At 34.1% G+C, this 27,123-nt stretch overlaps 1 protein-coding gene across 4 annotated transcripts; it reads left to right on the forward strand.

The window, feature by feature from the left end:
- Positions 1-13,527: 13,527 nt before the first annotated feature.
- LOC107954190 (ABC transporter G family member 31) lies at positions 13,528-24,784 on the forward strand. 4 transcript variants are annotated; one of them, XM_016889679.2, is made up of 24 exons: positions 13,528-13,939; positions 14,149-14,269; positions 14,386-14,474; positions 14,555-14,642; positions 14,976-15,138; positions 16,629-16,705; positions 17,139-17,283; positions 17,602-17,903; positions 17,993-18,274; positions 18,537-18,853; positions 18,934-19,094; positions 19,207-19,310; positions 19,398-19,554; positions 19,657-19,719; positions 19,832-19,959; positions 20,068-20,400; positions 20,502-20,792; positions 20,899-20,982; positions 22,356-22,489; positions 22,573-22,800; positions 22,976-23,147; positions 23,226-23,313; positions 23,651-23,817; positions 24,151-24,784. In XM_016889679.2, the coding sequence occupies exons 1-24, from the start codon at positions 13,584-13,586 to the stop codon at positions 24,415-24,417; spliced, it is 4,317 nt and encodes a 1,438-aa protein (XP_016745168.2). In that variant the 5' UTR covers positions 13,528-13,583; the 3' UTR covers positions 24,418-24,784. The 4 variants fall into 4 exon arrangements, with proteins under 4 accessions (XP_016745168.2, XP_040953496.1, XP_040953494.1 ...); XM_041097561.1 differs by lacking the exon at positions 13,528-13,939 and having other exon boundaries at positions 14,186-14,269; positions 14,399-14,474; XM_041097562.1 differs by lacking the exons at positions 13,528-13,939; positions 14,386-14,474 and having other exon boundaries at positions 14,159-14,269.
- Positions 24,785-27,123: the final 2,339 nt, after the last annotated feature.

A 27,123-nucleotide genomic window follows, 5' to 3' on the forward strand; every position in this document is an offset into this window, starting at 1 on the left:
TCAGAATTTATTAGAGTTTGATAGACTTACCTTCATTTTATTATTTTATTTATTTATTTTTGTACTTAGGACATTTTTGAATTTTTTGACGCGAGACATGATGACAACCCAAGCACCATGTTCCGGTTACTGAATTCGGACGTATCTAAGTGGGTTATTTCGGCCTACTCATGATAACTTGTTAGCGGAGTGAGTGCAAAGAAATTGGGCAGCCACATGAACTTTTTTACGCGAGATGTGATGACAACCCAAGCACCACATTCCGGTTACTCAGCCCCATGTACAACCCCAAATTTTTCACTCTTAACATTCGTATCAGAGGAGTATTATTATTTTTTCTTCTTTTTTTTTCCTTTTGAAAGATAAAACATATGATAAAAAGTAGGCAGTCAAGCAAACTCATAATTCCCAAAAATTTCTTACCCACTAAGTCTAGGTTATTGAAAAGTTTCATGCGTAAAGAATTAAATAGCTAAATAGGTCGGTCAAACCATAAGTGTACCATCCCAATTTATCAAAAGAAAAATTTTACCTTTTATCGAAAACATGCAAAAATAGCGATGACAGATAAGCAAATTAGAACCAATTTATATTTCCCTCCCCCTACTTATTTTACATTGTCCCAATGTAATTTAAAAAATAAAAGTAAAGATAAGTAGGAGAACGAAAGAAAAAGAAACTCCCCATGTATTTCAACGTCGTGGAGGGTGGTCTCGTAGATAGAGTGGGCCTTGGCTGAAATAAAAAGAATTTTGTGGGTTGACATGTGGAATTTAATTTTGTCTTGGAATATTTTCCTGCAAAAATAAAAATGAAAATAAAATAAAATAGTAAAAATAAATAATAATAATAATAATAGGAAAATAAATTTTTTTCAAATTTATTAGCTAAGCTATAAACTCGAGAAATAAATTATTAAAAACCAAGATTACGAGATTTGGTAAAACAGTCGTGATAAATGCGCCAAGTAAGTTCCCAGGAAAGAGAGGTGAGTCACAATGGACATACTTAAGTACCAAGTCTTTCCTTAGACAGAACTAATCCTCGACATGCATTTTCATTTTCCATTTTACCAAAAATTTTATTTACATAAAGGAAAAGAAAATTTGGGTTGCCTCCCAACAACGCCTTGTTTAACGTCGTTTAGCTCGACGACCTGTGTTATTCAAATACTTTATCCTTTTGTAATAGACTGCAAGGCGGTTGCATGATCTTCGAGAAGTCTTTTATGAATCGTCTGTAAAATCCGTACACCGTGAAATCATCCATGAAGACTTCAATGATTTTCTCGACGTAATCGGAGAATATGCTTACCATGCATCTCTGGAAGGTGGCCGAAGCATTACAGAGTCCAAACGGCATTTGTCTATACGCAAACGTTCCAAAGGGGCACGTGAAAGTTATTTTGTCTTGATCTTCAGGTGCTACCGGAATTTGGAAAAATCCTTAATATCCATCGAGACAACAATAGTGGTTCTTACCAGCTAATCGCTCGAGCATTTGATCGATGAAGGGAAGTGGGAAATGGTCCTTCCGGGTAGCTGCATTCAACTTTCTTTAATCGATGCAAACCCTCCATCCATTCTGGACTCGAGTAGGAACTAGCTCTCCTGATAATTTTGCACCACTGTCACACCAGTTTTCTTGGGCACGACATGAACCGAGCTAACCCAATCACTGTCAGAGATCGGGTATATCATTTCAGCATCCAACATTTTCTGGATCTCTTTCTTTACTACCTCCGTCATGTGTGGATTAAGGCGCCTCTGAGCATCTCTCTTTGGTTTTGTGTTATCTTCGATGGAAATTTTGTGCATACAAGTGGATGGACTTAGCCCTTTTATGTCGGCTATTGTCCAACCAATAGCTTCCTTATAATCCTTCAGAACTCGAACTAGACTTTCCTCCTCGTCTTTGGTTAGTCTGTTTGACACTATTACCGGTAAGGTGTCTTTCTCTCCTAAAAAGACATACTTGAGGTGGTCTGGTAATGCTTTAAGCTCCAAGGTTGGTGGCTGCAAAATCGAAGGCAACATTTTAACTTGGGAAGGTAATAGTTCAAGATGGTTACCTCGACTCATCGACGATGGTTGAGTCTCCAAGTGTTTGACAATTTCTCGCAACGGGTCTTCTATAACTGCTAACTCCTCGAGACGACTCAATACATCCATGTCAATGCTTCTGTAAAGGACAGTTTCCAACTCATCAAAGTCATGATATTCACAATAATTTTGAGTTAAACAATCTATACTTTCGATACTGGAAATATTTGACAATGAGTTAGGATGACTCATGGCTTCGTAGACATTGAATTTCACGATTTCACCATCAAACTCCATTGTCAATATTCCACTCTGAACATCAATTTTTGCGCTTGCGGTACTTAAGAATGGCCTTCCAAGCAAAATATCATACGAATTAGTTGAGTTATCGTCCTCTATATTAATAATGTAGAAATCTGCAGGGAAAACTAATTCGTTAACTTTAACAATGACGTCTTCAAGCAACCTTTCGGGATAGATGACTGACCTATCTGCCAACTGGATTATTACTCCTGTCTTTTTCAAAGGACCCACGTTAATCAACTTATATATAGGATAAGGCATAACATTAATGGAAGCCCCTAAGTCACACATGGCTTTCTTAATGTCTACGTTACCTATCTCACAGGAAATAGCAAACATACCTTGGTCCTTATATTTAGGCGAAACTTTATTTTGCAGTACTGCGGAAACATTTTCTCCTACATTTACTATTTTGTTACCTATTAACCTCCTTTTGCTAGTGCATAATTCCTTGAGAAATTTCGCATAATGAGGGATTTGTTTGATGGCGTCGAGCAAAGGGATATTCACCTCAACTTTCCTGAACGTTTCGAGGATTTCTTTTTCCTCCTTTTCTTTCTTATCCTTCGCGAGTCTCCCTGGAAAAGGAGGTGGCACCACAACTGGTTTCTGAATTTCTGATTTCGGTCTGGCTTTTGGATCAGAGATCTGTTTTTCCCGTTCGTTGTCTTACCCATGACTTTTGTCTGGAACTGTTTCCAGAACTTTTCCACTACAAAGAGTTATTGCACTTGCATTCTACCGAGGATTCGGCTCTGTCTGGGAAGGTAATTTACCTTAAGATTCCAATCGATTAACTGCCATCGAGAGTTTACTAACTTGATTATTTAACTCCTGAATTGATGCATCTGTCCTCTATTGATATTTTACAGCATCGACGACAAGTCTTTCCACAATAGCTTCTAGAGATGTGCTCAGCTTGGGTGGCAGTTGCGGTGGTTGCAAAGGTCTCGGTTGGTATGACGGATTATACCGGATATTAGCTCTGTAATTCAAGTTGGGATGATCTTTCCACCCGGGATAGTAGGTGTTGGAGAAAGGATCATAGCGTCTTTGTGGAGGTCCCGGAAAACCTCCGACAGCGTTGACATGTACCGTTGAATTTTCGTTAAGGATTGGGCACAAATCCGTCGGATATTCAGATGTAGTATATATTCCACACAGTTGGGTTAGATTCTTTTTTTTCTGTAAGCATAGACTGAACAATATTGGTAAGCTTATCCAATTTATCTTCTAAGGATGAAACGTTTACCTCATTAACCCGTCTTGTGGGTTCTGAATTTGGCCGATACTGTTGAGAATTTGCTGCCATAGTGGATATCAGTTCTCTTGCCCTTTGAGGAGTCATATTGACAAGCGCCCCTCCACTAGCTGCGTCAATCATTTTCATTTCCATAGGGAGCAAACCCTCGTAGAAATATTGAAGAAGTGATTGTTCGGTCAAACCGTGTTGAGGACAACTTCCACACAGTTTTTTGTACCGCTCTCAATAGTCGTAGAGCGATTCACTCTCCATTTGGCGAATTCCCACTATGTCTCTCCTAAGTTCAGCTGCTCGCGATGCTGGAAAGAATCTATCAAGAAATACACGAGATAAGTCATCCCACGTTGTAATAGAACCTGGAGGTAAGTAAAATAACCATTCTTTTGCTGTATCAACAAAAGAAAAAGGAAAGGCCCGAAGTTTAATTTCATCTTCGGTTACTCCTGTGGTTTCATGCTTGAGCAGATAATGTGGAATTCTCTCAAGTGGGTATGTGGATTTTCGTTCTTCAAGCCTCGAAAAGTGGGCAAAAGGTGGATCAGGCCTGACTTCAACTCGAACGGGGTTTCTCCGGCTGGATAGTTGATGCATAACGGTGTTTGCTCGTTAGGAGCAGCGGCTAGTTGACGAATGGTTCGGTTCGCCATCCTTTCTGGTTCACCGAGGTTGTCTTCTACTTCTTTTGTTGCAGGAAGTGGTTCGATCTCAGGATCAACCACTTCGTCTTGTTTTCCACGTTTAATTGCTGCTACACGTTTAAGAAATTCTGTCTCTTTACGTCGTGCTCGTGCTAATTTTTTTATCTCTGGGTCGTATTCGAGATCTCCGGATGAAGATCTGGTCATGAAGATGATTTAAACAATTATAAGTGTTGCCAGTCCCCGGCAACGGCGCCAAAACTGATGGTTGTCGAATCCACCAATATAAACCTACGCCTTAAATTGCAAATTATGCAGTATAGGGAGTAGGGTCGATCCCTCAGAGACTGGTTTACTGCAAATTGTTCCTCTCTTGACCAGATTTTTGTCGGGGCAGCTGTCGTGCCCAAGACGTTCGGGGGGATAAAAATTTGAAAACCTGAAATTAACAGAAAAATAATGTCAAAAGTAAAAGTTGAAAACAACATAATAAAAACCGTGAAATAAATATTAAGAAAAATTAATTAGAATGAGCTCAGCTTTAGGCGCGAATTTTCCTCGTCTTTGAACCGATCCTCGAAATTGGATGAACTCCTCTTTTCCAATAAGCTAGTTATAGCTACCAAGGACGCCTCAGACACCAACTCTTTCTTGTGTAAATTGGTTATGGAACGTCCAATAACTAACTCTTACCGATCGAACAACCACGAAACGTTCGTGATTTAGAACTCCGGCAGCTTTGCGTTCTAGAAGAGCCTAGCTCGAACCAATGCCCTCAACCGCGTGGGACATTTAAATCCGGTTACTACTTCCCTTGACGGAACCAAACAGCAATCTCCACTTGGCACGCCAATGTGTTCACAGAAAACCGATTAGAAACGTTCCTTTTGGAATTCCAACTGTACGTTTAACCACACTAAATCAAACGACGTCTTTTTTGACTTAGTGTTGATCTGACTTTGTGAGTTGACAAAATCATACTCTTAATCCGGAGAAGTAATAAGTACTAGAATATTAGGAGTTAAATGGCTCGGGTTCGTAACCCACAGGTTTTGACGAGGCAAATTTTGGCCTAAGCTGAAAATGGGTTTAGTTGGCTAAGGTTTGGGGCATATTGGTATTGGAATAATTAAATATGGTAAAATGGGTGGAAAGCTACTGAAAATAAAAAGGGAATTTGAAAAAGGAATTGCAAATGGCTTAATTTGGTGGCTACTAAGAATTAATAAATTGAAGGAAAAGAAACTAAAGGTAGCAAATGAATTCGTGACTAGAAGAGAGAAAATGTATTGAAAGATGAAAGCTTAATATTTTGATTGATTGATGAAATGATGAACAATACAAGCTCTATTTATACTAGTGGATTTACTAAATTAGGAGCCAACTAGTCATAGGAAATTAAGGAAAAATATCCCATAATAAAATAAATCCCAAAATATTCTCCCACTAACTCAAAAATTTCAGCTAATTAATCTTGGAAAAATTCTTCTTTGGCCCTCCTTCTTTGCTTCTTTCTTCAATCTAGCCCGATTGTTTCCTTTTTCTTCTATTTAGCCCCAAATTGCATTCCTGCACAAAATTCAATAAATATGGCAAAATTAGTGGTGCACTTTCATAAATTAACCAAATTAATTACATAAAATATGTAACTTTAGTATTTAATCAATTATTTGTCCAAGGTTGCGATTCTTTTTGAGCCTATCATATAACGGTTTACATAATTTGCTAAGACCTGGATAAAAGTCTATGACATAATTGAGGCTTCCTAAGAATCTTTGTAATTGGACTTTATCAAGAATTTGGTCTGGGAATTTGCTAGCAAACTCTATAGATTGTTTTATTGGGGTAATGGTTCCTTGGATAATATAATGACCTAAAAACCTTACTTTGGTTTGGAACAAACTTATTTTGAATTTAGAAACCACTAAACCATTATTTTTTATGACTTTTATAAAGATCGATATATGTTTGAAGTGTTTTTTTAAAGTTTCTGAAAATACTAATACATCATCGATGTATACTATTGTGAATTGAGAATATTGGTAAAAAAAATCATTCATTATTCTTTGAAACTCAGATGGAGCATTTTTTAATCCAAAAGGCATTACATTCCATTCGTATTGTCCAAATGGTATGGTAAATGCTATTTTATATCTTTCTTCTTCTTTTATTTGGATTTGCCAAAATCCAAATTTCATGTCAAGTTTTGAGAAAATATTTGCATTACAAAGTTTTTGTAGCAAATCATTCTTATTTGGTATTGGGTATCTAATCCATTTTAAGGTTTGATTGAGAGGTTTGTAATTAATTACTAATCTTGGTGTTCCTCTTTTAAGTTCTGCATTTTTTATTACATAGAATGCTGAACAACTCCAAGGGGAACTGTTTTTCCTAATTGAATTTTTATTAAGAAGGTCTTGTATTTCTTTTCTACAAAATTCTTCCATTTCTTTGTTCATTTGTATGGTTCTTGCTTTTGTGGGTATTTGTCTTTCATCAAAAAAATTTTCATATGGTAATGTTACTTCGTGTTTTTTTCTGTTCCAAAAGGCATTAGGAATGTCAGAACAAATTGTTGATTCTATTTCTTTTTTGATTTGATCTATTCTTTTTTGTATTTTTTTTCTTAATTGTTCAGTTAATTTTTTTAAAACATATTTCTTCTTTTAGAAAAGAGATTTGCTTCTGTTTATGATTAATTAAATTATTAATTTTCTCATTATGAATGGATAAAGATTTTAATAAGTTGAGATTTCTTATTTTCGGTTTTTCTACAAACGGAAATTCTACCTTAGTGTTTAAAACTTTGGTGGAGATAGAATTATTTGTTACTTTATAAGGTTTGAGTAAGGATATGAATGGGGTTCCTAATATTACATCTTGGGTAATATCTTTTGCCATTAAAAAAACATGTTTGATATTTTATACATTTGTTGGATATTTCTGCATTGGGAATTTTGTAAGTAATTTTTAGTTTTTACCATTTGCAACTTTAAGAGATTCTGATGTTTTATTATAATATTTTGTTGGAATTATTCCTTCTCTAATGCAGTTTTGGTCCACTCCTGTATCGAAAAGGGCTACTGTTTCTAATTGAAATTCATTATTTATGACAATATTTATTTTTATTAAATATCTTTGAATAGATACTTCAGTTAGAACCATCATATATTCTTGTGTATTTTCTTCAGGTTCAGGTTCAGTTTCTGATGAACTTTTTCTGAGGTTTCGTGTTTTAAGGTCCTCATTTGTTCTTTCATTTCTTGTTGTTCTATTTTAAGCTGAGAAAGTTCTGATTTAATTTGTTTTATTTCCATCTGTAATTCAGAATTTGTAATTTGTCTTAGTTTTATTTTTTCATATTTATTAAATATTATGTCTTGTATATTATACATTTGTGATTGACTAGAAATAATTTCTTTTTCTTTTTCTGGTTTATCTTTTAATGAGGATTTTAATTTCAAAAGGTATTCTCTTTTAAGCTCTAGGTCTTGAATTTTATCAATAACTTCAATTATAAATTCTTGATCTTTGGTTAACATATTAATTGAACGTTCATTTTCATCACCAGAAGACTGGGATGTTGTATGTAATTCGTCTATTTGTAATTCATCTGTTTCAGTAGATGTATCATTTTAAGAAGAAGTTGTTTCTAATAGGATTTCATTTAATTTTTGTTCTATTTCTTCATCTAGATTTAAATTATTGATTTTTCTTTTGATTTTACAATATTTTGAAATATGTCCTAGTTTTCCACATCTATAACATTTTATTGTTTTATCAATTTTATTTTCTTTTTTTGTTGTTTCTTTCCTTTTCTGTATTTTCTATATTTGGGTTTTTATAATATTCTGAAATATTCTTTTTCCTATTTTTTGGCTTTACAGGGTAACATGTTTTTGAAGCGGAAGGTTCATTCTTAATGTCAAATTGGTAGCAGGATGATCCTAATTCCTTTCTACATTGATATCGTTCTTTCTTAAGTTATTTTTGTGATTTTAAATCTTGACAAATTTTCAATCCTTCTTTTTGGGTGAAACTAATTAGTTCACCATATGTAAGCTTTTCATATGGAATAATACCTTTTTAATTTTCTCTTATTTGATTCCTAACTTTTTCTCCTAATAAAGTGGGAAGTCCTGCTAGAAATTTTTCTTTCCAAAATGGTTGTTGGTTATCAGATCTTTGCATAACTCCAGTCATAAAGACATCTTTATACCATTTAAAATCGGTTAATTTTTTTGCATTTTAAATTTGATAATAATTCTGAATTTCTATCTTTAAGATGAGAAGGATCTCCAATAAAGTGTTTAGAGATTGAGAAAATTAAAGTTGCTACTGCATCTTGGATTTCTCTTCCTTATTCGTCTAAAATAATTCTATATTGGTCATCTTTTTTTATTGCTTTTAAAATTTCTTCCTGTTGGGTTTTAGTGAGTGCATGATCCCACCATCCTTTTAATTGACCAGTAAATCCAGCAACTAAAATATTAGCTATAGCATGATCACTGATTAATCCATTTTGATTTTGGGTTTTATAAACATTTGAAACCATTGTCATTTTTTGTAATAAACTAAGAATATTGTATTCAGACATTCCATCTATATTCCATTCATAGATTGTATTAGCATTGTATTTATTTTGGAAATTAGGTTTTTCTTCTATGTTAAGATTTGGTGCAGTGATTTTTGGATAATATAATCTTTTTGGTTCTTTCCAAGACATCTTATTAATTTGTTGTTCATCTGACTGATCCAAGTCAGATTGGGAGTATTGGTGTAATGTATTTACTAAATATTGGGCTTGTATTGGGGTATCATGGGCAATTAATTCAGACTTGTAGCTTTCCAAAGCATTAAGTCTATTTTAGATTTCTGTTAGGAAATCATTTTGGGATTTTTGGAAAGTTTTTGGAATCTCATAAGGTGTGAATATTGGTTCTTTGAAACTTTTTTCGATTATCTCTTTTACTGGTTCTTTCCTGATTGGTTGACTTTCTACCAGATTCTCAATATAATCTAATTGTTTTTCTATTGTATGAAGATTAATATTTGTATAATTATTTTGTTTTACTATCATTTTAATATATTTTGATGAGATTTGTTCTCCTGCATCAGGAGCTCTCATTCTTAAAGGGTTTGCTTTTATTCCAGTTTTCTTGTGAAGATATTGAACCTCCATTAAAGGGGGATGTCGAGATTCAACTTCTCCTTTATTAGTCTGCCATCTAGTATTATGTCTTATTGTATTAACAGATTCTAAATAATATTCTTCAAACCATTCAAAGAATTTTATATGGACTTTATGGGTATTCATAAATCTATAATATTCTTGAAGAATGCTTTATTTTTTATCATTATAATTCTTAAAGTAATCTTCTCTTTTTTGCTTATTTTTGTTGGAATAGAAGTGCTTTCTACACCATTCTTTATTTATTTCAAACTTTTTTTCTAAAACAAATATTTCTGAATTTTCTCATTGTCTTGCATTATTAGTCATTGATGAATAAGTTGGTGACATATTAGGTGAATTTAGGGGACTCTCTTCCTGTCTGGCATAGATAGGTTGAGCTATATTTGAGGAATTATCTATTCCTTGTAAATTGGTCCTAAATGTTGTTGGGATAGAAAAGACAAAGGCTCTGGCCGTCCTAAAATCTACTGTTTGTGTTTCTGGATTTGACTCTTCTTCTATATTTAACATCCTAAAAGTTGTGCCGGTACTTCCTATTTCGAAGGAGTTTCTTGGAGGCATTCTTTGTGGCCTATTGAATTTTAATTCAACTGTGCCATCTTGGTGCTAAGAAATTTCACTTAATGAAGTGTTTCTTATGGCGATTGGTGCTACGGGATCCGTAGCACCTTCAAGTTTCCACTTATCAGGAAGATTTATCTCATGCCATTGTATTATTCTTGGGATTGTGGTATGAGATCTTGTGGTGTCTGTCTCTATTAAGAGGGTTTCTCCTTTTGGGTTTTGGAGTAAAGCCTTGGTATTAACAACAGAATACATAGCTTTGAAATGAAGTCTATAAACTAATGTTAATACTTCCGTACCAGGAAACATTTTGTAGTTATGGGTATGTATTTGGAGGGTCAAAGATATATTTTTGTCAGTCAAAGATACCATAAAATTTGGATAACAATTAAAATGTATTGGGCCTGTACATAAGCTTGTTTCTATAGTTCCTAATAATGAGTCATTAAACATAATGTGTCTTTGGTCTCTTAAGACTACTAAAATTGAGGTGTTTTTAGTGGCTTCAACACTAAGAGGTTTGGCCCCAACCTGGACTAATCCAAAATGGATATATTTGTACCTTTGTTCTTTAAGTTTATTAATGACAACTTTATCTAATAATTGGATTGTTTCATATTCTTTTTGAATAGGTAAACTCCTTTTTTTGTTTTTAAAACATAACCGCAAAAAGCATTTAAATTTTCAAAAGTTATTTTCTTGTAAACTTGGTTTGTTGGAACTCTTGGAAGAGTCCAATCATCAAATCTTTGGGGAATATTTTCATAATGTTCTTCTTGTTCATTAATAGTATTGTTTGAGGTTTGGTCGGATTCTTGGGATTGATTAGAAACAAAGCTTACAGAAGAATTGGTTCTTCTAAGGAAAGGAAACATTCTTTGTTTTCTTATTTCCTACAAGGGGTTCTACTATCTAGATTTACGAATTAATTAAGCTGCCCACAGGGATACTATGTCCTTAACATGCCAAGGTATAAAACATGCCAAGGTATAAAATATCTAGATTTACAATATTTATTAAGTTTTCAAATTACAAATCTTTTACTTACAAAATTCCCAATGCAGAAATATCCAACAAAGGTATAAAATATAAAACATGTTTTTTAATGGTAAAAGATATTACCCAAGATGTCATATTAGGAACCCCATTCATATTTACTAAAAATATTTACGGGTTTGATTTACAAAAATAGAGTCCCGAAAATGTACTTTCTGACTCTCGTGACTATCAGGTCGTTACAGGTATGTCATTGTATTATGTAAGGTGAAATACTTGTGCTGTTGCAAGTATGTCGCACGATCATCCGAAATTGGATTACGACATGATCAGTGCAAATGAATGTGGCACTTCGGTGCAAATGAAAGTGGCACTAATGGCACTGCTGTGCAATTAATGAAAGTGATTGTTTCGCATAGCCTAAATGTTCTATTGAGTCTTCTGTGGGTGAAACGAAATGTTTTAAGTGAAATTAGTAGAGTCTGTAAGTGAAATATGGTAAGATTGAAAATGAAAATGATCATTTAATTATTAATTAATTAAATTAATTATGCTACATTTAAAGTTCTGATATGTTAAATTTAATTAAGGTATTGGTAAGTTTAATTATTGATGTACTTAATAAGCTTTTATAAGCTTAATGTGTTATTTTTCAATGCGTAGGTGGTAGAGGCTCGAATGGTGTTTTAGAGTGAGGATAAAATTTCATCTCATCACATCACATCTCAAGGTTTGGAAAAAAAGGTATGGTTTTGATATTTTCGTAATAGATCATGGCATGTACTTAGGTTTAAACAAAGTATGTGTGTAAGATTTATAGAGGAGATGTTTGATCAACTTTGATTGAGTTATGTGTTAAATTATGTAGTGCTAAAGGTTGAAAATAGGTTTATGGAAATGAAATATTGGCTAAATTAGTTGAAATATGGTAGATGAGTATTGTTTAGGGTGTTAAGAAATGAAGTATGGAAAATTCATGAAAACAGTGCACGTCGCGACAATGAACATACCACGTCACAACTAGACCAAGTCAGAGAGTGGTGTGGCGACATTGCGACATCGGTCTGAAATTTTAGAAACTTGACAATTTAGTCCTTGATCAATCTTAGACTATTAAAAGAGTTGTCGTCAACTTGTACAGAACTAGGACGCGAGTTTGAAACATGTTGTAAAATGTATAATTATCCTAATAACTTGAACGAAGTGATAAAATGGACTAAAATTAATTGTCGTTGCTTCGGCAACAAATGTAGCATTCTAATATCTTGACTTGACAATCGGGTCAGGTATTAGGAATGTTACAAGCAAGCCTTTTCTTTCATTCGAGATCATCTTACTAAATAGGTTTTCAGTTGGAAGAATAAGCTACTATCCAAGCCTAGTAAAGTGATCGTTATTAAAATGATGGCCCACGCTTTACTATTTTATTGCATGAGTGTCTTCATGATACCGTTAGGTATTTGTGATGAGCTCCAAAGAATGAAGAATCTTTTTTGTAGGTGTTCGAGGTCAAGTATGATAAAAGGTATTCATTGGGTTTCTTGTGACAAGCTTTGTGTGCCTAAAAAAACATGGTGTTACGAGTTTTCAAAATCTCAACTCCTTTAATTTAGCAATGTTTGGGCAAGCAATGTTAGCATCTTGTCGCTAATATGGAATCTCTTCCTAGTCGAATCTAGAAAGTCAAATATTATCGAGATGGGGATTTTTTTTTCAATGCTTCTAAAGGTAGTAATCCTTTTTTTTTTTTTGAAGGAATGTCTTTGTGGTCATGAATTTGCTTTTTAAAGGTTTATGCTGGAGGTTGAGTAGTTGAAACTCTATTCGAGCTTTGAAGACAAATTATGTTCTTATAAGAATACTTTTGTCTCTTTATATTTTTAATAAAACTAGTAAATTAATAATACTATGATAAACTATTAGAGTGCATTTAATATTCTTAAAATGATTTATTTATTTAAATTTTCTTTTAATCACAATTTAAACTAATTTTTATTTTAATTTCATACATATTACAAATGTCTTATTGTTAATTTTAAACTTTAGGTTTCATTATTTATTTTTTTATTGTATGTTAATTTTAAACACAAAAATATGTTTTAAACATGTTGTTTTTACACGTATACATATGTGATAGAATTTTTAAGATTTTATTTAAAAGTTATGGATGGTGATATTAATGTATTGTAGATGAAAGTCTTGAATTTTTTCTCTTTCAAAAACATGAAAAAGAAGAGAGAGAAAAAAACACGGTGTCATTTGCAGCGGTTAATTATGTTATGTGATCGTAAGAATAGGGCAAAAGAAATAAACAAAGAAAACAGTGCTTAAAAGTCGCAACGAACTTGCAAGCTTGTATAAGATGAGAAATCTCACTTTTACCCCTATTGATCTTTTGTGTTGACTGAAAAGGGTAGTTTCGGTATTTCATGACATCTTCAAAATTCCCGGGTCAGCTTAGGTGTGTTCTTCCTTTTAAAGCTCTCAACTAACTCTTGTCTATAAAAAAGCTTAAAAACTTCACCACTTTCTGTATTTTTTTCACAAAAATAAAAATAAAAATAAATTAGAGATTAAGTAGGATGCAATCGAATGCTTTTGAGCTCGACGTAGAGGCGGGCAATGAGGAGTCATTTCATAGACCGTCGAACGCAGAGGTGGTTGAGCAAGATGAGGAAGATCTTATATGGGAAGCGATCGCTCGGTTGCCTTCGGTGAAAAGAGGACGCTTCGCGATTTTGAGAAGGACTCCATCGGAGATTGAACATAGTGTAGGAGGCGGAGGAGTAGAAGGAGGCGGAGAAACTGGAAGTACGGAGACGATTGATGTGACTAGGCTAGATCGAGCTAGAAGGGAACTAGTTGTAAAGAAAGCATTGGCTAGTGATGATCAAGATAATTATAAGCTTCTCTCTGCTATTAAAGATCGCCTTGATAGGTAATTCGTTTTCGTTGTGGTTTTAATTAATTTGTTGTTATTAAGTAAGATGTATTCACTTCTTTTTCTTCACAAATCACGAGTTGTAATTTTTGGCCTGGGGTGCAGAATAAAAGAAAACTTGTTCTTGAATAGAAAACAAGGTAGAGTTGATGGGCATTAAATTTGGATATACGTAATTAGATGTAAATGAGTATAAAATTTTGCAGAGTTGGAATGGAGGTGCCAAAGGTTGAAGTAAGGTTCCAGAACTTAAACATCAATGCCAATGCAGAAATTGGGTCAAGAGCTTTACCTACTTTAATCAACGTTGCTCGTAACTTCTTTGAGGTTCGGTAACTTTTACGTATCTTTCTTTTCTTTCATATTTTTGTAAGTGAAATCTGTGATTCATTTCTGGTATTCTTTTATATTCTATTAATAACCACAATTATGTTGTTTGATAGTACGTCTTAATAGGTTTGAGGGTTTTACGTCCTAATAAATTCCAGTTACATATCTTGAAAGATATCAGTGGTATCATTAAACCAGGAAGGTAATGTAAATATTTATGGTTCACATGAGGGCGCAAATTTAAATGATCTTGTTTTCCCATTACTTTGCTGCTTGTTTTAGGATGACGTTGCTTTTAGGACCACCAGGATCGGGCAAATCCACCTTGCTTTTAGCTCTTGCTGGGAAACTTGATCGCAAATCCTTGAATGTAAGTCATGCTTGCTTTCCATCAACTTTTGGGGAAATCACACGATGTAACTCATTTGCATACCTGTTCCCGTCGTTTTCACTAATCACTTCGTGTCACCTTTCAAGTTGCTTTTCTCCCCATGTGATTCGTGAACACCGCCTGGTGAAAGGACGTAAGTATAATGCCACTGGTCAAAGCAATTGCATGTATCGATTTGGGTCTGCTTGACTGTGTACCCAACCTTTTTTATGTATGAAATTATAAATCAAAGGCTGTTGGAACGTGAAGTAGCTCTTAACTCTTAAGCTCTAGTCAATACAAAAAAAAAAAGTTGTATTTTACGCTGTGCAGGTGAGTGGTGATATTACATACAACGGCACAAAACTTGACGAGTTCTATGTTAGAAGGACTTCAGCATACATTGGCCAAACAGATAGTCACATACCAGAGCTAACTGTTAGAGAAACATTTGATTTCGCTGCTAGGTGTCAAGGTGCAAGTGAGGGCATGGCAGGTTTGTTTACTTCCAATATCACCAAATATTAGTCACTTACTTAAATTTCACTTTAACTCACACTTTCAACTTTAGGTTTTGGTTAAAAGCAGTCTAAAAAATATTTTTGTACAAAATTAATTCAAATACTATGATATATTAATTTGGTAACAGGCAATCGGTATCATGAAGTTTAGTACATTAGTTAAGATGGTAAAATTGAACAGTGCCTAAGTAAATCTTGACAGAATAACCCCCAAACATTCTATTTATATTGGGTACCCAACGTGCACTCACTCAATCAATATTGTTTAATGATATAAAAAATTGTCAAAGTTTTTTTTAATGTGTCTTATTTTTTTCCACGCAATTGAATACTTAAATTATTAAAATCTATTAAAAAAAACTCTTTTATCGTTAATTTTAATAGTTGACCATTAAAGTTAATTGTTTCTAATTTTTTTCAGTTAAAGCTACCACGTGTCATAATCATGACAAAAATTTATTAAAAAAATATAAAAATCAATAAAATTATAAAAATTATAACTTTTAATAAAAATTTTAAAAATTTATTAAAATAGAAAAAAATTTATAAAAATCGTAAAATATATAATTGTAAAATTTTATAAAAATCATAAAAAATCATAAAATGCATCAAAAAGACCCTTTAACCATTAACTTTAACCTTAGCCGTTAAAGTTAACGATCCCTACTTTTTTTCAGTTAAAGCCATCACGTGTCGCAACACAGCGTGACATGTAGTGACAAATGATAAAAATAAAAACCAATAAAAGTTATAGAAAAATTATAAAATACTTCTTTTGATAACACGTGGTGGCTTTAATTGAAAAAAATAAGGGACAATAAATTTTAACGGTCAACTATTAAAGTTCAAATGACTTTTTTTTTATGCATTTTAATAATTTAAGAACCTAATTGAGTAAAAAAAAAAAACAAAACATGTACTTAATTTCTTTTTTATAAAAAATTTTGACCACCCTTAAACCAATCAAAATTACTTTCATTGACTCCATTAAAGGAGGACCTCAGTCCCAAAATTTTTGGGAAATTAAAATTTTATTTTAAATTTTTAAAAATTTTAATTATACCTTTAAATTTATTTTTATGAATCTCATTAAGTTTTCTAAAATTTTAAAAAATTTTAATTAAACCCTAAAATATTTGTAAAATCTAAAGCTTCTAATTTTTTTTAAATCATTAAAATGAGTAGATATTCTCAAATTTTTAAAAATTTTGATTAAACTTAGAATTTCCCAATTCCTACCTCTTCAGCATTGCGGTCTGCAAATACACGACTCTCTTTTAAGTCGATTATGACGAAATTGACCTCAGCGTATATAATTTAGCTGGATAATATGAAGTCAATCAGGCCGTCTAAAGATTTACATCATGTTAGTTTAGAAAGATATTGATTTACTTATATTTTTGTATTGAGGATATTTATGTTTTTATCTCACCACTTTTCTCTTCTACTTAATTTATACTTATAGGGTATATGAAAGATTTAACCAAACTAGAAAAGGAAAAGAATATACGCCCAGTCCCAGAAATTGATGCTTTCATGAAGGTTAGCTTTAAAATATGCTCAATATATATTGTAGAGGGAGGTTGACTCCTTTCTTCAAGTGTCATTCCCCCATGGCTCACAGACCCCTCAATAAATCCGTTGTTATTTTAGGTTTCTCTAATACCGAAATTGACGATAGGATTCACGAAGCGATAGTGTCTCATTAGATTGAGTCATGCATGGCACACAACTATCTAGTAAAGGGATGTGAGCATCTCACACTTGATAGGGGTCTGAATCCATGTCCTTATATGGTATTTAAGGGCATGTTTGTTACTCCTTGATCAATAGTCCAACCTTTTTTGAAAAAAATTTTGAAGTGTTACCGTCTGAAACCAATCGACCTCTCAACATATATTATGAGAGATCGGTGTCTTTGTTTACGTTCTTTATTTATTTACTGCATTATTGCTTTTACTTTGATTTTGCACAGGCATCATCCATTGGGGGTAAAAAACATAGCATTTCAACAGATTATGTCTTAAAAGTGCTTGGTCTTGACATATGTTCAGACACTTTCGTTGGAAATGATATGCTTAGGGGTGTCTCCGGTGGCCAAAGGAAAAGAGTTACTACAGGTATCTCTCTTGATACAATTTCGTCATCACTGAATTCTGTCAAATAAGATTCTATTTTTGTTTAGTTTAAACTCTTATGATACAATTTTAATTAATTCATGGAAGACATTACTTAAATTATCATTCGATTTTTTTTATGGAAGACGTTACTAAGGATTATCATTTGCTTTTTTTTAATAAAGGATATGATGAAAGGTTGTACAAAGATCAAATCTAGGACAACTGCATTTAACCACTTCATCTATAATGGTTTGGATGATGCATTACTATTTTGTTACTTTGCATCAAATTATAATTGTCTGCACTGTCCCCGTGCAGGAGAGATGATTGTTGGGCCGAGAAAAACTCTTTTTATGGATGAAATATCCACTGGACTTGATAGCTCTACAACGTTCCAAATAGTAAAATGTATGCGAAATTTTGTTCATTTAATGGAAGCAACTGTACTTATGGGTCTGCTACAGCCTGCACCGGAGACATATGAGCTATTTGATGATGTACTGTTGTTATCCGAGGGATATATGGTGTATCAGGGCCCTCGAGGAAAAGTTTTGGAATTCTTTGAGTCATTAGGATTCAAACTGCCACCGCGAAAGGGTGTTGCAGATTTTCTTCAAGAGGTATTCATTTCCTTACTGGTACATATATGGTTGGATCTTCTTTAGGTACTTACCTAGCTAGTTGTTGTTGTCGTCGTCATTGTCGTCAGGTGACCTCTAAGAAAGATCAAGCTCAATATTGGGCTGATCCGTCGAAGCCATACGTGTTCATTCCCGTTTCGGAAATGGCCATTGCATTTAAAAATTCCAGATTTGGGAAGTCTCTGGAGTCAACACTTAGTGCACCGTATGATAAATCTCAAAGCCATCCTTCAGCTTTGGCCAGAACAAAATATGCTGCATCAAGATGGGAGCTTTTGAATTCTTGCTTTGCGCGAGAAAAACTACTGATGACAAGGCAGAGTTTCCTTTACATTTTCAGGACATTCCAGGTATGCTTTGGGTTGCCACTTCTACGCTTGTTATGTTTACCCATCACCTTTACATCATAATTTGACACTGACATTCTTAACCATCTATGGTTTGATGATATATGAAGTGAGAACTTTTGTGTATTATGCTTTTTCATTTTTCAGTAAAAAACTTCTGTGTATTATACATGACTAAATATTATGATTTTTTTTTGTCATTAATTTTTGTTTTGAAGTTTTTCTCATGTATTTCACTTTTGAATTTATGCATTACGTGTTTAAGGTTGCATTTGTGGCTTTTGTCACGAGCACAATTTTTTTAAGAACAAAACTGCATCCGGTAGATGAGATTAATGGCAACCTCTACCTCTCATGCCTTTTCTTCGGGGTGGTCCATATGATGTTTAATGGATTTTCTGAGCTATCCCTTCTCATATTTCGGCTTCCAGTATTTTACAAACAACGAGATAATCTATTTCATCCTGCATGGATATGGTCCGTCGTCAGTTGGAGTATTCGTGTACCTTACTCTGCTATTGAAGCTGTAGTATGGTCTTGTGTTTTATACTACACTGTTGGTTTTGCCCCTTCTGCTGGGAGGTATCTCCTATTTCACTCTCTCCCATGATGTTTTTTGCTATCAGAAATTTCTTCTCATTATTTCTAGTTTTTGGATTCAGATTTTTCCGCTTCACGTTCGCCCAATTTGTATTACACCAAATGGCAGTTAGTCTATTTCGAATGTTGGCTTCCCTTGCTCGAGATTTGGTCGTTGCAAATACCTTTGGGTCAGCTTCACTTTTACTTGTATTTTTGTTGGGTGGATTTGTTATACCTAAAGGTATGTTGTCTAATATATTTTATTTAGGAATTAAAGATAAAATATTTTTGTTGCTGATTCTTCAAAAAGAAATATATATATATTGTTGATTGATTTACTCTTTTTCTTTTAGACCAAATTAAGCCATGGTGGGTTTGGGCTTCATGGCTGTCACCATTACAGTATGCGCAAAGAGCAGTTTCCATTAATGAATTCACAGCTACAAGGTGGAAAAAGGTGCATTAATCAACATGCTTTCTTCAAATTTCTGTTTATTAGTAATGATTAATATGCTAGACGTGTAATTGTTGAGACATGTTTCAGATATCTGCTATTGGAAACAATACAATCGGATACAATGTGCTTCATCAACATGGTTTACCTTCTGCTAAATATTGGTATTGGCTTGGAGTTGGTGTGTTAATAGGTTATGCTGTGATTTTCAACATCATCGTGACACTGGCCCTAGCCTACCTGAATCGTGGGTTATCCTTTAAATTATTAAAATCATTCACAACTTCCTTTCTCTAAACTTCATTATGTATCCAAAGATTCTCTTATATAGTTTTTCTATTCACGACAGCTTTAAGTAAAGGCAAGGCAATTGTACCTGAAGAGACAGAAGAAAATTCTGTTAGGAAGGATGGTTAGTCATATTTGATATATGCAGCATCAACTTAATTTTCATATATACGGCTCGTATGCCTGTTTTAAAGGATTGTGGTAATTCCTTCACAAATTTCAAAATCTCTCTGCAGTTGAAAGCGAAAAGTTGACATCAGATTCTTCATCTGCTCAGGGCAGCAGTAAGAAGGGAATGATTCTTCCATTTGAACCATTAGCAATGACTTTTCATAATGTCAATTACTTTGTGGATATGCCAGTGGTATGATTCTTTAGTGTATTTTTTTTTTTTTTGCAGTTATGTATATATTTTACTGATGTGAAGCCTCACTTTTCAATTTCCCTGTTTTCCTTTTATCCAATATCTCAGGAAATGAGTGCACAAGGCATACCTGAAACGAGATTGCAGCTCCTCTCAAATGTTAGTGGAGTATTCACTCCAGGTGTTCTTACGGCCTTAGTCGGGTCCAGCGGAGCGGGAAAGACTACATTGATGGACGTGCTTTCCGGGAGGAAAACCGGTGGATACATTGAAGGGGATATTAAGATATCAGGGTACCCAAAGGTCCAGGAAACATTTGCCAGAATTTCAGGATATGTTGAGCAAAATGATATACATTCTCCTCAAGTCACGGTTGAGGAGTCTCTCTGGTTTTCCTCCAGTCTTCGTCTTCCCAAAGAAATCAGCAAAGACCAGAAAATTGTGAGCTGCATAATCCTTTCAGCAATTTATATTTGTTTTGTACTTAGTCTAGTTTCACTTCACTACATTTCTCATATTCTTTTTTGCACACTTACCTGTAGGAGTTTGTTGAAGAAGTGATGCGTTTGGTAGAGCTTGATACACTAAGGAACGCTATAGTTGGTTTACCAGGTAGCAGTGGCTTATCAACAGAGCAAAGAAAACGTTTAACTATTGCGGTGGAGCTTGTTGCAAATCCTTCCATTATATTCATGGATGAGCCTACATCTGGACTTGATGCACGGGCTGCAGCAATTGTGATGAGAACTGTTCGTAATACTGTTGACACTGGAAGAACTGTGGTGTGCACTATTCATCAACCCAGTATTGACATTTTTGAAGCATTCGACGAGGTTTATCTGAGTATAATGTTTTAAATGCCATTGCGATAGCTAGGTTAAGAAGCTTAAATAATACTTTGCTTTTCATCTAAGTTTGCCTATAAATTTTCATATCTAGCTGCTGCTTTTGAAACGAGGAGGTCGGGTTATATATGGAGGGAAACTTGGAGTGCGCTCGCAGATTTTGATAGACTATTTCCAGGTGACTTACACTCTCACTATTACTATCATTGTGCTGAAGAGAAAAACATAACTAAGAATGATACACTTATTACTCACTTTTCATATTTACAAGAATACATTGAAGGTCAGTCTTTAGCGAAATGCTATAGATATGTCACGAGGTGCATTGCTTTAAGATAAATTTGAAATTTTTATTCGGCTTCGTTCCAGAATCCATACTATCTAGAAACTATGAAGCACGTACGCACCGGAGATCCCCTCATACCGATTTCGTATTAGTGTCTGACACAGACATGCTAGAATACGTACCGAACATGTCAGGACACACCAGAAAAAAAAAATTGAACATGGTCTGATACGGTCAACAGACGTGTGTACATGGGATTTTGGTGGTTGAAAGTGGCTGAAAGCATCAAAATAGTGGTAGAAATTTTTTGTTTGACACCCTGGTCTACGCTTTATTATTAAGATTTCCTAAAATCTACTTTTATTGGTTGATAGGGATCTGATGAGGGTATTTTTTAAATTTATTCTGACACCGTTAATGGTGGTCGACAATGACAACAACAGTATTTTTAGGTCGAAGAAAATAGATGAAAAGAGAGGAAAGAAAAAGGAAAACAAAAACTTCTTAATTTTACCATTTAAAGCTTTTTTTTTGGTAGGTTTGAAAAATTAGAAAATTAGAATGATAGGAAAAAAATGAAATGATGAAAATAAAAGAAAATGAAAATGAAAAAAAAGGGATTTTCTAATCTTACCCTTTTAAGACTTTATTCGAAGGAGTGAAAAGAAAATTAGAAGATAATAAATTGAAAAAGTAGAAAAATAGAATTATAGAAAATACTATTTCTCTTTCCATAATCATGTTTGGTAAGAAATATTGAAAAATTAGACCTATTCATTAGTTGGTAGAGCAGAAAAATGAAAGGAAAATAAAATGAAATTTTTGAAAAATGAATCATTTTTAATTAATATACATCCCTCACTTATTTTCTCTCCTACCATTTCAATTTGAAAATACTCATTTTCTCTCAAATTTTTAAAGATGTATCGCCATGTCCGTATCATGTCATACTTGTATTGCGTGTCCGTATTTGTAAGTCATGGGCTAGAATACTTTTGAGTAATTAGTATGCAATTTAGGCACAAATGCCAAGCTCTATTGTTGGCATTTTATGTATGGTTTCAGACTATCTGGAGCATTCAAAGTGTAGTTAGCATGCAAGTTTAAGATCAAGCAAACTATAACTACAATGCACTAAGGAAACTATATGCATTCACATTCCTTTAGACTTCTTTAGGTATTTACGAGATTTCAACATATTCACAAATTAAAATAATTATCAGAATGGAGATTATTTATATCTTCATATTTCTTTACTCTAATAGAGAATTGATGGCATTCCCTCTATTCCTGATGGATACAACCCAGCAACGTGGATGCTTGAGATTACTAACCCTGTAGCAGAGCAGAGAATTGGTAGAGATTTCGCAGATATATACACAAATTCTGCAGAGTATAGGTAATTATTGTGTTGTCATGTTACTAATCGGTTTAACTTGCTCTCAAGCTGCATAAGTAGACATTTTGATATCCACGTTACAGGGAAGTGGAAGGTTCCATTACGCGTTTGAGTGTTCCTCCTCCTGGTTCACAACCATTAAAATTTCCTTCCGTATATTCACAAGACCAACTGTCTCAGTTCCTAATTTGCCTCAAGAAGCAAAACCTTGTGTATTGGAGAAGTCCTCGTTACAACTTGGTGAGACTGGTTTTCACGACGGTGTGCGCATTACTATTAGGCTCCGTTTATTGGGATGTTGGTAACAAAAGGCAAGTAATGTTGGTTACTTTATGTTTTGTGCTGAAGTCCAAATACTCGAAAATGGCTTAAACAAAATCATTGTTCATTTGACCTCTAATTTTCATCATGCATGTTTATGATGTCATTTTCTGCCATTGTTCTACAAACCTACTAAATCATTTGGTGTGCATATTGTTTATACAGGGATACAACTAAAGGTTTGTTTATGGTTATGGGTGCCCTTTATTCCGCATGCTTATTTCTTGGGATCAATAATGCTTCCTCAGTACAACCAATTGTATCTATTGAGAGAACAGTGTTCTATAGAGAGAAAGCAGCAGGATTGTACGCTCCAACTTCTTATGCTGCAGCCCAGGTAATTAGTTTTAGCATGCAGTTTATTTTGTCCTAAAAAATTAAGTACTAACACACGCTTCGATTGTTTTTGGAATAGGGCCTTGTGGAGCTTCCATACATTGTTGCTCAAACAATTTTGTTTGGGGTCATCACATATTTCATGATTAATTTTGAAAGGACAGCTAGTAAGATTCCTTATTTCACTTTAACAACGCCATTTTATGTAATAGAGTGATGGTTGCCCTGCTATTTCTTTAAATTAAGTCGTCTTTTATTTGTTTTTGTTTCAATTTACCTACCCTCAAATGAACCAACTCCCAGGGGACTCTAGCCTGCTAGAGAATGAATGTGACTGTCTTTCATATGTAATAAGAAACAAACATGACTTTCTTTTGATTAAAATATATGTATTTCATGAACCCAGTATCTGATTGTAGTCGGTACTAATTACTAGAAATATATGTAACCCAATTGTCTACAATAAATGCAACTTTGCTTATAAGAATCTCTCTCTTATTGCAGGTAAATTTTTCCTTTATCTTGTCATCATGTTCCTTACCTTCACCTATTTCACCTTTTATGGTTTGATGGCCGTTGGTCTCACACCTTCTCAACATATGGCAGCTGTCGTCTCTTCTGCCTTTTACTCTTTCTGGAATCTCCTCTCTGGTTTTCTTATCCCAAAGCCAGTAAGTAAAACAAAGCTCTCTGCATATTCTACTGTTGATCTCATATTTCTAACTTACTCATTTCTAGGTATTTTGGGTACAAGTTGCTAATTTGTTCTATAAAAGTACTTGTATCTAGGGAAACGTTAAGGAAACCACTATTCAAACCTTTGATTTGGGTCTATGGTTAAATAATCCCTGCTGTTTTCTTTTTTTTAACTTTTTCTCTTTCTCCATTTCCCAAAAATAGACATATAAGAGATCAATTGATTTATGTAAATTATTGATAAAGAGTTGGTATTTAGGAAGTGTGGTTCCCAATCATGGAATGAACCATTTTGATTTGGACTGCAGAGAATTCCAGGATGGTGGATCTGGTTCTACTACATTTGTCCTGTTGCATGGACTTTAAAGGGTATTATCAGCTCTCAGCTTGGCGATGTCGAAACCATGATTGTTGAACCGACATTTAAAGGCACCGTGAAAGAGTATGTATCAACAGTCTTCGGCATTGATCCCGATGTAACAGGACCCGCGGTGGCCGTACTAATCGGCTTTTGCATCCTATTTTTCGGTGTCTTTGCTTTCTCTGTAAAATTTCTCAACTTCCAAAAAAGGTAGAAGGATGAATTTGAGAGCTATGGTCTCATTTTGTTGATGGTTTCCTCTTAAGTGGGAAAAACCAAACAAATTCATGAAAAGCTAGTATGTTGCCGACCTTCTTCGATGATATCTACTTAAATTTGGTGGTCATTAAGCTAGCAAATAACTCAACCACTCATTACAACATAGGAAAAAAGAACAAATATTGCTTTGTTGTTATTGTTGATATAGCAACTATAGTTCTTTTATTTTTTGATCAATTATAGCAACAAAAGTTGGTTGTGATGGTGAACGTAATAAACATGCCAGCCTTTATTGTATCTTGTCATCTGTCAAACTCAATTATCAATAATATCTTAAAATTCTTTAATAATTTGACTATTCATGTAATGTTTGTATTTTTTTATGGTAAACAATATTAACAAAACAAAAAGAGTAACCAAGACACAATAAATGAGGGAAATTTAAATCCAAGCCAATACGCCTCCTCCCTACACCTGGACCTAAATCCCTCGAAAAACATTAAAAAGAGATATAAAATCGTATTGAAAACAATTAAGTAAAAAAGGAGGAGAGTTCCAAATAACATTATAAGCATACAATAGTGAGTGGCCTTATCTGCATTACAACACGTCCAATGAAAGGATAAAGCTTGTAAATACTTTCAAAACTAAAGTCTCGAAATAAAAGACTAAATTATGACACTAATGACAACGAGAACACAAAGCATCAATGGCTACTTTGCAATTAAACTCAACCATTACATTGTCAAAAAAGAGAGAGACTTAATCTACGAGAGGGCCTCTTGAATGATCGTAGTTTCAACAATAATTGGTTCCAATGTAGCATTCAGCATAATAGCTTGCCCTTTAATAAACTGACTCTGGTCTCTGCGAACAATAGCTACCAAGACAATTACGTTCCATTCCGATGAGATAAAAGTGTCCATATTACATTTAAAATAGCTAGATGGAGATCTCATCTAATACAATAGATGAGGAGGCTACCCAAAGGATGCACTTTCTACACATTGGAAAACCATATTCGCCTCTCGCTAATCCTGAAAAAACTTATCTACAAAATAAACAATTTGGGAAGGTTGAGTCACCACTTTCTTCCAACAAAATAGGTTCTAATAGAATCATATACTCCAAGAAATAACAAGAAAACGTTCTCTAAGAGTGGAATTCGTATGATGTAACATGTAATGCATAAAATCAATAAACAAAGTGTAACACCCCTAACCCATATCTGTCGCCGGAACAGGGTTACGGAGCATCACCGAAATTTACAGAACATATAGCAGGCATTTCATAGTATTTAGCAATCATGTTAGAAGCCAATCAAAATCAATTATATTGTCCCTCAATTGAGCCCTCGAAGCCCAAAATATGCATTAGAAACAAGTCGGGACTAAACTAGGTTCTCAAAGAATTTTTCGCAAAATCTCAAATTTCTTTTCTAAGTGCAGGGGACACATGCCCATGTGGTCAGGCCGTGTGGTTCACACGGCCAAGAGACACGCCCAAAGGCTAGGCCATGTGGGCATTCAAAATAGGGCACACGGTCGTGCCCCAACCCGTGTCCGTAGCCGTGTAACTCTCTGACTTGGGTCACACAGCCAAGTCACACGCCCGTGTACTAGGCCGTATGTCACACATGGTTGAGACACACGCCCGTGTCTCTGTCCGTGTGAACAAAATAAGGCCATTTCCAAGCCTTATTTCTCACCCAAACTTGTCCTCCACCTACATTAACACTTAAACACATTTTCAATCCAATATAAAACATTTGAATCAAGTCAAAACCAAGTCTTATGCATATCATATCATCTTATATAATCAAGTATTCATGCTTAACAATTTGATCACTTACATATATATATTCATATCTATACCAACTCAAGCCATGTTATAATTAGCTTATTAGTTAACCATCAATCAATTATACCAAAACACATATCAACCATGATAAGGCCATATACTTATATATATATATCAAAATGTATCAAACATATGCCATTCGAAAGGCTAATCACAACAAAACATTTACATGCCATCAATGGCCAAATTAACCTATACATGCCATTATACCAAAGTTGAGTTAATAATTATACCGAAAAAGGGCGATTGATAGTGTGATGTGGCTCCGACCAGCTTCCAACCTTAACGAGCTTCCAGGTTACTATAAAACAAAGTAAATAAAACAAAGTAAGCATTTAATGCTTAGTAAGTTCGTATAATAAGAAATTAACTTACCATTTACTTCACAATTAAGGTAAGCTAACTAAACATGCTCAAACCAATTTGGCCAATTGCCTAAACACAAATCCTCATCAAGCATGTTAGTCATGCAACTCACATAAATATCAAGAAACATATATGATCTCATCAATAATAAATTTTCATATACTTATACTTTTCACATCAAGTATTCATGAAACATGTACAAATCATATCCTTGTATTTCAAATATATTCTCGTAACAATTCATCTCAGATTCATATTATTCCATGTCAAAACTTTGCCCGTTGAATCATTTAAAATATCGATGGATACACAAGTAGTACACTCGAAGTGTACAAAACTATAATCCGTCAATTCATATTCAGGAGTACTCATTAGAGCACATAATCAAGAAGCTCTTTCTCTCTCGAGCCATTTAACGGGAAGCTCATGTGAGCCATGTAACGGGAAGCTTATCCGGACTGTATAACAGGTAGCT

Source organism: Gossypium hirsutum, chromosome D07 (genome assembly GCF_007990345.1).
Source record: "Gossypium hirsutum isolate 1008001.06 chromosome D07, Gossypium_hirsutum_v2.1, whole genome shotgun sequence".
Classification (NCBI taxonomy): Eukaryota; Viridiplantae; Streptophyta; class Magnoliopsida; order Malvales; family Malvaceae; genus Gossypium; species Gossypium hirsutum.